General features: G+C 44.1%; 1 protein-coding gene across 1 annotated transcript in view; it reads left to right on the forward strand.

Moving 5' to 3' along the window:
- LOC117503539 (vacuolar protein sorting-associated protein 13C-like) overlaps positions 1–12,607 on the forward strand; it is a 305,374-nt gene that overhangs the window by 226,448 nt on the left and 66,319 nt on the right. The window contains 7 exon segments of the mRNA XM_034162801.1: positions 357–490; positions 7,483–7,609; positions 7,776–8,011; positions 9,300–9,444; positions 9,538–9,678; positions 9,771–9,852; positions 9,998–10,067. Coding sequence (XP_034018692.1) covers positions 357–490; positions 7,483–7,609; positions 7,776–8,011; positions 9,300–9,444; positions 9,538–9,678; positions 9,771–9,852; positions 9,998–10,067 — 935 coding nt within the window.

Below are 12,607 nucleotides of genomic sequence, written 5' to 3' on the forward strand. Positions count from 1 at the left end.
GGATCCTTGGATACTGCTGGAATGGCTTTCTGTCAAACAAACAGTTACAAAGACAGACTCCGATTTAGAGTATTATTTGTATTATGAGGGAGCCTTGGGTATGACATATTTGTCATGTGCAGTGTTTCTCTGGGTATGATCCAGCATGCACGTGCCTCATTGTTGAGGACCCGAGCAGCTGGATAAGTCCAAGGGGATGCCCATGTTTTACCTTGTTGTCATAATGTTTAATTAATAGTTGCCAATTTGGTACTTTATTAAGTTTGCTGGGTCACACAGATAACCTTTGATCTGTATGTTGTAGTTATGCACAGTTATTTAGATGTTTGTTGACAGTTTGTGTGTCTTTGTTACAGTGTGGTGGGATCATCGTGGATGTGAACATCTCAGATCACTCAGCCATCATCAGTTTCAGTGACTATTACAAAGGTGCTGCTCCCGCCCTGCTGCTAAACCACACGTCATCACAAAGAATCATCTGCTGTCAAAGGTTAGAGGTTAACACGCACCATAGCTCTTTTTTTAAACAACCACCTCTTACACAGGAACTGGCTGTGAGGTCTCAGGATTTGAATGCTCACTGTATAATTGTTGTTGTTGCATTTACCAGTGATCATATGGTCGTTACCTATGCACAAAGTGGTACGTACAGTCAGCTGACTGAGATTTCATTTGGAAGTTCACAGCCAGATTTCCAAATGTTTTCACCTATGACCTGGTTCAGCACTGGGTGTCAGGCTAACCCACCATAAACCTGTTGAACCATTTCCTTAAACTGGTGTTCTAAAGGTTGTTGCTGCATGTCTGAAACCCACCATTCTCAAGCAAACAGCAGATAATGACGAGCGAGCCTGGCATATATTTACTATTTATCCGCCTAGTCAAAGTTTCTTCTGTAATGTCATTGGCCCATTTAGTTGCCCCGTCTTCACCAGTTAATTGCTTTGTATTTACCAGTCAACTGTTTTGGCACACTTTCCCATTAGGAAAAGTGTCCAAATGTTTGACTGGTACTGTATATCTGCATGTGTTACCTCACCAACTGCCTTGACATTCTGCATGTTGTGAAGTGTGAAACATTGAACTGCAGTTTAGTAGACATTTTTTTTTTTTTTTTTTTTTTTGGTCTTTAGCGATGCGATCCCCTGGTTTTGTTAAGGACATGGTAACAGTTTTTTTTAAGCAAATGAGTGTTTTGTCATATTTTGGGTACTGACATATAATTGTAGCTATCTTCTGAAGGTGATGTTGAGATCTGGACCAGAGTCAGATCTAGGATTATAAAGGGTACTCACAGACACTTTCACTATACACGTAGAGAGTGGGGTTGTGTGTTGTGATAAAATGAACTGTGAAGACATTTTGAAGTTACCTACTTGTCAGCCATCACCATTATCTCCATTTCTTAGTTTCTGGAAAAGACTGCCATCCTCGAAAGGCAAGGCATTGTTAAAGGACACTGTATATGTAGTCATGACTTTTATAGCTGGTTAATCCATAGTAGTTTGGGGTGTGGTGTTACATGCTCCCTGGACTCAGCTTGGAGAGCCTCCTGGCTATTTGGGAATCTTGTATGGCTCTTCACACTTCATACTAGTGATCTTAGGACCTCAAGAAGTAGTAAGTCCTATACAGGTCCTAACGCCCAACAGGCTGGTAGTTATTCCCAGATACCATAGTGTGAAGCAGATGAGTCTATAACTCCCCTTGGACAGGACACCAGTCCATTACGGGTAGCTTCCCCAACCAAAGATGGCACCCATATATTCTGCTTAGGACCTGTAGTATGTAAGTGTATGGTGTGTACAAAAAGTCTGTACAACGAGAGATCACTTTTGAGACCGACTTTTACTGAGCATGTAGCATAATGAACACAGTGTACAGGTAGGGGGGCTAGCGTCACGTACTGTAGAGCGTGACAAACAACGTGACAGATTTGGCCAATCTAACTCAAGGATATAACACATATTAGAGTGAATATTATTCTGACATATTTGTAGAGAATATTACATCCCCCTTCTTTTGAAAAGCTATAGCCATAGCTTAATCCACTCAAATAAATTGAATAGGTAGACAAAAGAAAAAAAAAAACACTGCTCACACTTTGAATTAGGTTGGCTTATATAAACAACACAAAACCTTCATGTAACACTTAGCAGAATTACAGCCTTGACAAACTTAAAGGTTTAGAACATTTACTGCATTTTAATAACACATAGCACCAGAACACATAGTGCAACTTTTTTTTTTTGCTTTTAGCAACAAACAGTAGGTGAGCATGTATTACGTTTAGAGATCTAAGATGTCTCTAGGCTTGACTTGGCGACCAGACCGGGTGAAATAAGTGGCAGTCTGTGGGGAAGTCTGTGTTGGAGGTGTGTGCTCTGCTTTCTCAGGTGTGTGCTGAACATTGGAGTGATCAGTGGAGTGAGTAGAAGCCACTTCTCTAGTATCCATAAGGTGACAGTGGTTTCTCCGGTATTCAGCTCCATCCGGTGTTTGGATGTGGTAAGATCGGACAGTGTCAGCAGCTTTTGCGATGACCGCTGGCTTCCAATGTCCATTTTCCTGAAAACGTATACTCTGTCCTGCATGTAGAGTTGACAATGGTTTGGAGGATCTGTTATAGTACCTTTTCTGAAGGTTTTGACAAAAGTCTCTTTTGTTGTGGGTATCACGACAACTTACAACTTTGGGCCTAAGCTGCTGATATGTGCATGGAATGATGGCGCAAAGCCAACGGCTCATCAGCAACTGGGCAGGCATTTTGAAGTTGTCCACGGGTGTGCTGTGATACTCAAGTAGACTCAAATGTGGGTCCTTGCGGTCAGCTTTGGCTTTTTGCATGAGCGACTTGGCTATGTGAACTGCTTTCTCTGCAAGACCGTTGCTCTGTGGGTAGTGCGAACTTGATGTTATATGTTTAAACTCCCACTTGCTTGCAAATGTTTCAAATTCATGGCATTTGTATTCAGGGCCATTGTCAGAGTTTACAGTCTGTGGAATACCGTGTCTGGCAAAGTTTGCTTTGAGTTTGTGTATTACTGCAGATGCAGTTGTGCTGTGGAGCTTGTCTAACTCAAAGTACCTGCTGTAGTAATCCACAGTAACCATGTAGCTTTCGTTGTTCCACAGGAAGAGATCAGTGGCAACCGTTTGCCATGGCCTGTCTGGGATGGGGTGGCTTATCATGGGTTCTTTGGTGTTTGAGGGCCTGTGCTCCAGACACACTGAGCATTTTCCAACAAGGTCCTCTATTTGCTTGTTCATCCCAGGCCAAAACAAAACATCACGGGCTCGCTGTTTGCATTTTTCCATGCCCATGTGGCCTGTGTGGATCCGTGATAACATTTCTTTACGTAGTGAAGCTGAAACTATTATCTTTTCTCCTTTGAAAAGGATATTGTTCATTTCAGACAGTTCATCTCGATAGTTCCAATACTCCGCAATGCTCTGAGGGCACTGTTTTCTCTCCTCAGGCCAACCATCTTTTATGGCTTTTCTGAGAAGCGCGAGCTGTTTGTCTTTTCCTGACTCCATTTGGATTTCTTTCAGTTTGGAGTCACTGACTGGTAGACTGCTGTATACTGTGTGTACCTGTAAGTCCATGCCTTCTGCAAGGCTGTTGTCAGGGTCCTGTAGTGACTTTCTGGAAAGTGCGTCTGCAAGGGGAATGTCTTTACCAGGCTTGTGGGTGATCGTTACATCATATCTCTGTAATTGGAGAATCATTCTCTGCAACCTGGGGGGTGCTGCAGTGAGTGGCTTACGCAGTATGGATTCCAGAGGTTTGTCGTCGCTTTCTACGACGGTGCGACGTCCATACACATACTGTTGAAAACGCTTGCATCCAAACAAGATGGCGTAGAGCTCTTTTTCAATCTGTGCGTAGTTTATTTCACTGTCAGTGAGTGATCTTGAAGCATAACCAATGGGTTTACCTTCTTGCAGTAAAGTTGCACCAAGCCCATGTTTGGAGACGTCAACTTGTAACCTGAGCTCCTTTCTAGGGTCATAGTATGCGAGAACTGGTCCAGGTTCACGTGTGATGAGCTCCTTCATTTTCTGAAATGCTGTGTCGTGTTGTGCATCCCACGCAAACTCACTTGACTCCTTCAACAGCTGGCGGAGTGGGGCGTTGATTTCTGACAGCATAGGAGCAAACTTTGGGCAAGTAGTTAGCCATGCCAAGTATGGTTTCCAGCTCACCTTTATCTTTGGGTGGCTCCATGTCTCTGACAGCTTTGATTTTGGCTGGATCCGGTTTGACTCCATCTTTTGTGATTAAATGTCCAAAATAACTGACTTCTGTGGCACAGATAATGCTTTTGTCAGGATTGAGCTTGACTCCTTGTTCTCTGGAGTGCTGTAGCATTGCACGAAGATTTTGGTCATGCTCCTCTTTGCTTTTGCCATAAATGAGAACGTTGTCAACAATGGCAGTAACGCCCTCCAGACTTTTATAAGTCTCATCCACTTTTTGCTGAAACTCATCCTGTGATGATTTGAGTCCAAACGGTAAGCATAGAAATCTGTACCTGCCGAATACAGTGTTAAACATAGTCAGTTTAGAGGACTCCTCTGTTAGTTTAATTGCCCAGTATCCAGATCTAGCATCCATTACACTGAAGTCGCTGGCTCCTGCTAGTTTGCATGTGATGTCCTCAAGTGTCACCAGAGGATAATGTGGGCGCTTGATCACTTTGTTGAGATCTTTAGGATCCAAACAAACTGAGTTTACCTGTGCGTGGCTTTTCAGTTGCAACCATCGAGTTCACCCATTCAGTGGGTTCTGTGACCATGGTAATAATCTGCTGTCTTTCCATGCTTTTCAGCTCATCCTGGAGACGGTCACGTAGTGCAAGGGGAACACGTCTTGGCGGGTGTATGACAGGAACAGCCTCGGGGTCGATGTGGATGGTGCACTCTCCAGGAAATTGTCCTATTCCTGTGAATACGTCAGAAAACTCATCCATAATAGACATGTCTGGGGTGTTAGAAACGGACATTATCAGTTTAATGAGTTTAAATTCAAGGCACGCTTTAAGTCCCAGCACTGATGGTGCATTAGTGTCAACAATGTGGACACCCAGTTGTAGTTTAATGTCCTTGTACTGGCATTCAATGTTGCACTTGCCTTTGACCGCAAGCGGCTCACCACCATATCCATAGAGGGGGCGAGATGACTGCTGTAGTGTGTGCTGAATCCCCAACTTTTCGAAGACGTTTGTAGGGATTACATTAGCAGAGGTGCCAGTGTCCAACTTAAATCTGACTGTACATTTGTTTTGACCAACAAGAATGTCTGCAAAAACCTGCTCTTTATTTTTGCCATCATTTTGTGTCACTGCATCAATAAACAGATCTTCGTCGTCTGTGTACTTGTCTGGTTCATTGTGATTGTCACTAACAGTATGTACTGATTTCCTTTGTTTAGCTCGACACACTTTTGCAAAATGGTTCCATTTATTGCATACCTTGCACTGCTTTCCTTTTGCTGGACAGCTTTTCCTTGGTGAATGTGTTTTATTTCCACAGTAGTCACATGTGTTTGTGTGCCTTTTGTCACCATCGGCTCTGGTGAAGCCTGCAGCTCCGCCATTTCCTTTGTTAAACTGGCGCAATTTACACTGTGTTGTTTTCGGTGGCTGTCGGCTAACTGCATGTACTGACTGTTCACTGCCGCCTGATATGGTTTTCAGTTGTTCTTGTGCCATTTCCTGTGAACGGACTGTCTGTTGGCTTGTCTAATGTTAGATCTGACCCAGCGTCGAGTACCTTCTCCCTAACTCTAGGAGAGCGGATCCCAAAAACAATGCGGTCTCTTATCATTTCCTCACTGTTAGCGTAGTTGCAGTCTTTCACAAGCAGCCTAAGGTCCATTACAAACTGTTCAAATGACTCGTTTGGTCCCTTTACTTTTTCATTGAACTTATAGCGTGCGAAGATAATGTTGCTCTTTGGCATAACATATGCTTCGTAGCGATCATAGTATTCTTTTAAGGTCTTATGTTCATCTTCAGTTAGCGTCCAGGTGTTATAAATGTCTCTGCCCTTTTCTCCGACCCAAAGGAGAAGGTAGCTGCATTTCTCGTCTTCCCTCTTTCTCTTCAGAGGTCCGGTAAACATTAGCTTGACGTGTAGCTTGAACTTTCGCCATGCTTCGGGCAAGTTCTTTGCATTCCAGTCCATGCAGGACGAAGGCACTCCTGAGGCGTCCATATTCTGCCAATTTATTGTTTACTCTGACACCATGTTGTAGTACGCGGTCTGTCAATAAAGTAACGGTCCTTTTTATTTTTTTCAAAAACTATATGGATTTCATTCAATTGTTTTTACGTCAGACATGCTTGAACCCTCGTGCGCATGCGTGAGTTTTTCCACGCCTGTCGGTGACGTCATTTGCCTGTGAGCACGCCTTGGGAAGGAGTCGTCCCGCCCCCTCGTCGGATTTTCATTGTCTGGAAATGGCGGAATGAAAAGGACTTTTTTCCATCAGAATTTTTTCAGAAGCTGTTAGAGACTGGCACCTGGAAAATATTCGAAAAATTTATCTGGCTTTCGGTGAAAATTTTACGGGCTTCACAGAGAATAAGGTCTGTTACTACAGCGTTAAGGACCCCTTTAAGGACGCTCGGCGTGCCGCGCTCCGAGCTGCGATGACGCGGCACAAGCCACCGGACCATTTCTAAACGGATGACTCTGTGGATACGAGACTGTCGTGTGCGCTTTCTCTGGTTATCACAAGAGCTGGACATCAGCCATTTTCCGGCAGATTTCACTTTTAACAAGAGATTTTGTCATGGAAAGCCGCGCGGAGGCTTCGCGTGTCACGACCGATTCGCTTTGGAAGCGAGACAAAGGAACACCTCCGTTTCGGCATGTCAGAGGACAAGTTTGGACATGTCCAGCTCTCCACAATTTCACTGATACTTACTGGACTGGTAAGCATTGAAAGCCGAGATAGACATGTCCAAACTTGTCTGTACGACGAGAGATCACTTTTGAGACCGACTTTTACTGAGCATGTAGCGTAATGAACACAGTGTACAGGCAGGGGGGCCTAGCGTCACGTACTGTAGAGCATGACAAACCATGTGACAGATTTGGCCAATCTAACTCAAGGATATAACACAAATATTAGAGTGAACATTATTCTGACATATTCATAGAGAATATTACACATGGGTTATCACGTGTTCTTTGTCTGTATTAAATAACCACACATTTTGCTGCCTGAAAAAGAAACTCCTAAAATGCATATCTAATGAAGCCAGCCGCAAAAGTAACTGTCCTTTCCACCGCTAATTTGTCACTGCGCCTCTTTAATAAATCCCAACAGTAGCTTTTTCATGCCAGTAGGGGTTGTGTTGGTGCAGTTAGTAAATCTGGCACTAAACCTACAGTAGACACAGCTTGTCCCAATGTGGTCAGAAATTGAAGCAAGTCCATTATCTGACACTCTTCGTTTCTTTGATCCAGCAGCTCCTCGCTGGTTCACCAGCTTAAGCCCAGTGAGGGTCAGCGGTTTGTGTGGGACGATCCGACCGGTGTGCGAATGCTCCATTGGAGTTGCGGAGAACATTCTGGAGAGCTGGACCTGCTGAAGGTCTGAATCAGTCACATTCAAACACACACTGGCTTCCATGCAGAGATTCTTGGCACCTCACGCCAAAAGGAAATTTTCTCACACATTCATTCACATTGTCAAAGATTCATGCACATTCTCACACTCAGTAAAACTGTGGGTTTGTGTGGTGTTTGTTCTTCTTCAGGATGAGTGTGGTCAGTTCACCTACAAAGGCCTCTCTCAGGTCCATTGGGTGTCCTTCCTGGATGGACGCCAGCGAGTCCTGATCTTCACAGAAGATGTTGCCGTGGTGACCAAGGCGCGACAGGCTGAAGAACTTGAGCAGTTTGACCAGGAGGTTAAGGTGTCCCTGCAGAACCTCGGGCTGTCGCTCATCAACAACACCAGCCGGCAGGAGCTCTCTTACATTAGCATCACCAGGTAAACCACCAGGCTGTATCTCAGTGCAGAATATTGAACTTCTAATCGCAGCAACCTGCAGGCTCCACCCATGCTGAAGACCAGGGGCCTTACTTATAAATGCTGTGTACACACAATACTTTTATTTATTTATTTATTTAATCCTTTATTTAGACAGGAAAATCTCTTGAGACTCAATGTCTCATTTACAAGCGAGACCTGTTTTAACAGTCAAGTTGTGATTTATTCAAAAGAACTAGATGCAAAATGTGTGCAATGTACATAAACTGACCCATGTGTATGAACCTTTTGGAGAGGCTGAAGTCGAGCTAGATAGTGGGAAAAATGTGAGTAGCATCTTTACGTATATTATGATTCCTTGTGCTCATGAGTCACAGCTGGTTCATTTAGTTCCACTTAATAACACATATCACATATACATGTACTTTATCATAAAAGCAAACCTAGCAAAATGTGTGATCCATCATTGTTCCATAGGGACTGTTCAGTTGTTAAATATATAAGCTGACTCAGATCTTATGTCAAACCACATGTTTAATATGTCCTCAGTGCACTCCAGTTGTTGAAATGCAAGTATGTCAGTGGAGTTAATGACTGGATTCTCAGCATAATTTGGACAAGAAGTCCTACCTGCTGCTAATGGCCTGAAGCAAATCCTTGCTCTTCTGAAAGTTTATCTTTTAAAAAAATGAGTCCATATTATTTTTCACTGCTCAGATTTCATTAGGAGAGATTTATCTTAAAAACAGCAGTGTGATTATGTCACAGCAGCGCAAAGGATTCTAGGACAAGTATGATGATAAATAATTGTCAAGTTCTTCTTTTATCTGGAAAGTTTCATGCTGGTTCCTGTGGTGAGCTTGTTGACAATTGTTAACGTTATGTCCAAAAGTGATTGTGACATCAAACTCAAGTAGTCTTGAGTTTGTCCTTAAGGACCTTGAGTCAGGTCCTTGGGAAAAAACTACTTGAAGACTCACTATTGTCATCCAGTGTTGCCACTTATTGCAGTTACTATTTTGTCATCGCAGTGCTATGACAACACACAAGCAGCTCAATTTCTGTTTCATATGTCGGCAATGGAATGCATTCTGGGTTACTTTAAAGTGATGTGTGATTTATAAAGACAGTTTTACTTTAATTTTGCTTATTTATGTCTATTTTTTGCCATTTTTGCCTTGTGTTCGTGCATACAATCTATGTTTAATATGAATCCTGTGCACTGTTTCATAAATTCAAAATTCAGTGTTTTAGTTATTGTCAGTGAACTAGTTTGTCTGCGCTTTAGCTCTGGCGTGGTTTGGGAGATGAAGCCAAAGAACCGCTGGAAGTCTTTCAGCCTGAAGAACATCAACATGCTGGAGAAAGCTTACCAGAAGCACTTGGAAGGGGGTGTAGAGCAGGACTGGGTCAAACTGGACTCAAACCTGGAGGTCAGGTCATCACATAGCTGTGATTTAAAAACCCACATACAGATCTATTGTCCAATGAGCTGTATGTGAATGTGTGATGGCATTGGTTGGCAGGTGAATTTCAGCAGCACAAACATGAGGATGCGCCAACCAATTTCCTGTCCTGTGAGACGGAACTTCCTGTCTGGGATTCAAGTGGAGTTTAAACAGTCACTGCACCAACGGAGTCTGAGGGCTCAACTGCACCGCCTACAGGTCACAAACTCACAGCACCGACGCACAACGCAATCAGACACCACGGACACACAGCACATAACTGCTCAACTTCTTGTTGTTTTCACATCCAGGTGGACAACCAGATGCCAGGTGCTATCTTCCCTGTTGTCTTCCATCCTGTTCCTCCCCCAAAATCTATTGCACTTGACTCAGGTAAAACACACACACACACACACACACACACACACACACACACACACACACACACACACACACACACACACACACACACACACACACACACACACACACACAGCATGAGTTTGATGAGTTGTAAAACTGAGCCCTACCTCCACAGAACCAAAACCCTTCATCGACCTGTCCATCATCACGAGGTTCAACCAGCACAGCAACGTCACCCAGTTTAAGTGAGTCACTGCACGGTTAATGTTGGTTAAATATCTGTGAATCAGTGGTTGGTTAAATATATTGGGGGCGGGGGTGTTGCCCACCTTTACAGTATTTAACACATTGCGTGCCAAATTGTAAAGGCAGCTTGACACTTGCACGCATTTAACCCCTGTGCTGCCACGCATTTTGTTGTGCCATTGCAACGCGCTGTGTCCCACTGGATGCTGCCCTTTATGCCGCTGGATGTCACGTTATACAGTGGGGGGAAATAAGTATTTGATCCACTGTCAGTTTTGCAGGTTTTCCCACCTACAAAGAATGGAGAGGTCTGTTATTTTTGTTGTAGGTACACTTCAACTGTGAGAGACAGAATCTTAAAAAAAAAAAAAAAAAAAAAATCCAGAAAATCACATTGTATGATTTTTAAATAATTAATTTGCATTTTATTGCATGAAATAAGTATTTTATCCCCTACCAACCAGCAAGAATTCTGGCTCTCACAGACCTGTTTAAGAAACCCTCTTATTCTGCACTCTTTACCTGTATTAATTGCTACTGTTTGAACTTGTTACCTGTATAAAAGACACCTGTCCACACATTCAATCAATCACACTCCAACATATCCACCATGGCCAAGACCAAAGAACTGTCTTAAGGACACCAGGGACAAAACTGTAGACCTGCACAAGGCTGGGATGGACTACCGGGACAACAGACAAGCAGCTTGGTGAAAAGGCTACAACTGTTATGATTATTTATTAGAAAGTGGAAGAAACACAAGATAACTGTCAATCTCCCTCGGCCTGGGATTCCATGCAAGGTCTCAGTTTGTGGGGTAAGGATGATTCTGAGAAAGCTCAGAACTACACAGGAGGACCTGGTCAATGACCTGAAGAGAGCTGGGACCACAGTCACAAAGATTACATTAGTAACACATGATGCTGTCGTGGTTTAAAATCCTGCAGGGCAGCAAGGTCCCCCTGCTCACGCCAGCACATGTCCAGGCCCGTTTGAAGTACACCAGTGACCATCTGGATGATCCAGAGGAGGCATGGGAGAAGGTCATGTGGTCAGAGGAGACCAAAATAGAGCTTTTTGGAATCAAACTCCACTTGCCGTGTTTAGAGGATGACAACAACCCCAAGAAAACCGTCCCAACCGTGAAGCATGGGGGTGGAAATATCATACTCTTGGAGTGCTCTTCTGCAAAGGGGACAGGACGACTACACCGTATTGAAGGGAGGATGGATGGGGTCATGTAATGCGAGATTTTGGCAAACAACCTCCTTCCCTCAGTAAGAGCATTGAAGATGAGTCATGGCTGGGTCTTCCAGCATGACAATGACCCCAAACACACAGCCAGGGAAACTAAGGAGAGCTCCGTAAGAAGCATTTCAAGGTCCTGGAGTGGCCCAGCCAGTCTCCAGACCTGAACTCAATAGAAAATCTTTGGAGGGAGCCTAAACTCCAGACTTGAAAGATCTGGACATCATACACTGTGATTTTCTGGATATTTTTTTGGATTCTGTTTCTCACAGTTGAAGTGTACCTATGATAAAAATTACAGACCTCTCCATTTTTTGTAGGTGGGAAAACCTGCAAAATTGACAGTGGATCAGATACTTATTTCCCCCACTGTATAAAATAATTATTTCATATAATTATTTTTACCAGGGAGGCTGAGTAGTGTGATGCCCCTGTAATTGGCACACACTCTCTGGTCCCTTTCTTTAAATATGGGGACCACCACCCCAGTCTGCCATTCCTTTGGCACCTCCACGCAATGTTGAAGAGACGTCTCATCCAATACAGTCCCTCTGCACCCAGAGCCATCAGCAATCTCATCAACCCCCAGGGCTTTGCCACTGCGCAGTTATTTGACTACCTTAGTGACTTCCACCAGGGAAATTGATGATGATCCCCCATCAGCTTCCAGCTCTGCCTCCACCACAGAGGACGCTCCAGTCTGATGTAGGACTTCCTCAAAGTGTTCCCTCCAGTGTCCAATTACCTCCTTAGTTGAGGTCAACAAAGTCCTGTCATTACTATAAACAGCTTGGATGGTTCCCCATTACCCCCCCACCCCCACCCCCCCCAAGGTGCTTCACGGTCTGCCAGAAGCACCTTGGTGGCAACCGAAAGTCCTTTTCCATGGTTACTCCAAACTCCCCTCACACCCACTGCTTTGCTTACCTCACAGCAGAAGCTGCCACCCTTTGGGCCTGTCGGTACCTTGCAACTGCCTCCGTAGTCCTCCAAATTAACGTATCCCGGAAGGACTCTAATTCATTTGGTTGGCTTCCCTGACCATTGGTGTCCACCACAGTGTTTAAGGGTTGCCACCCCTTTAGACCCCTAAGATCTTCAGGCTACAGCTCCCTGCTGCAGTATCAGCAAAGGAAGCTTTGAATATTGCCCATTCTGGTTCATTGCCCCCAACCTCCACAGGGATGCTAGAAAAGCTCCTACAGAGGTGGGAGTTGAAGATCTGTCAGACAGTGGGCTCCTCCAGATGTTCCCAGTTTACCCACACTATCCATTTGGGCTTACCAGGTCT

The sequence above is a fragment of the Thalassophryne amazonica genome, chromosome 2 (genome assembly GCF_902500255.1).
Source record: "Thalassophryne amazonica chromosome 2, fThaAma1.1, whole genome shotgun sequence".
Taxonomy (NCBI): domain Eukaryota; kingdom Metazoa; phylum Chordata; class Actinopteri; order Batrachoidiformes; family Batrachoididae; genus Thalassophryne; species Thalassophryne amazonica.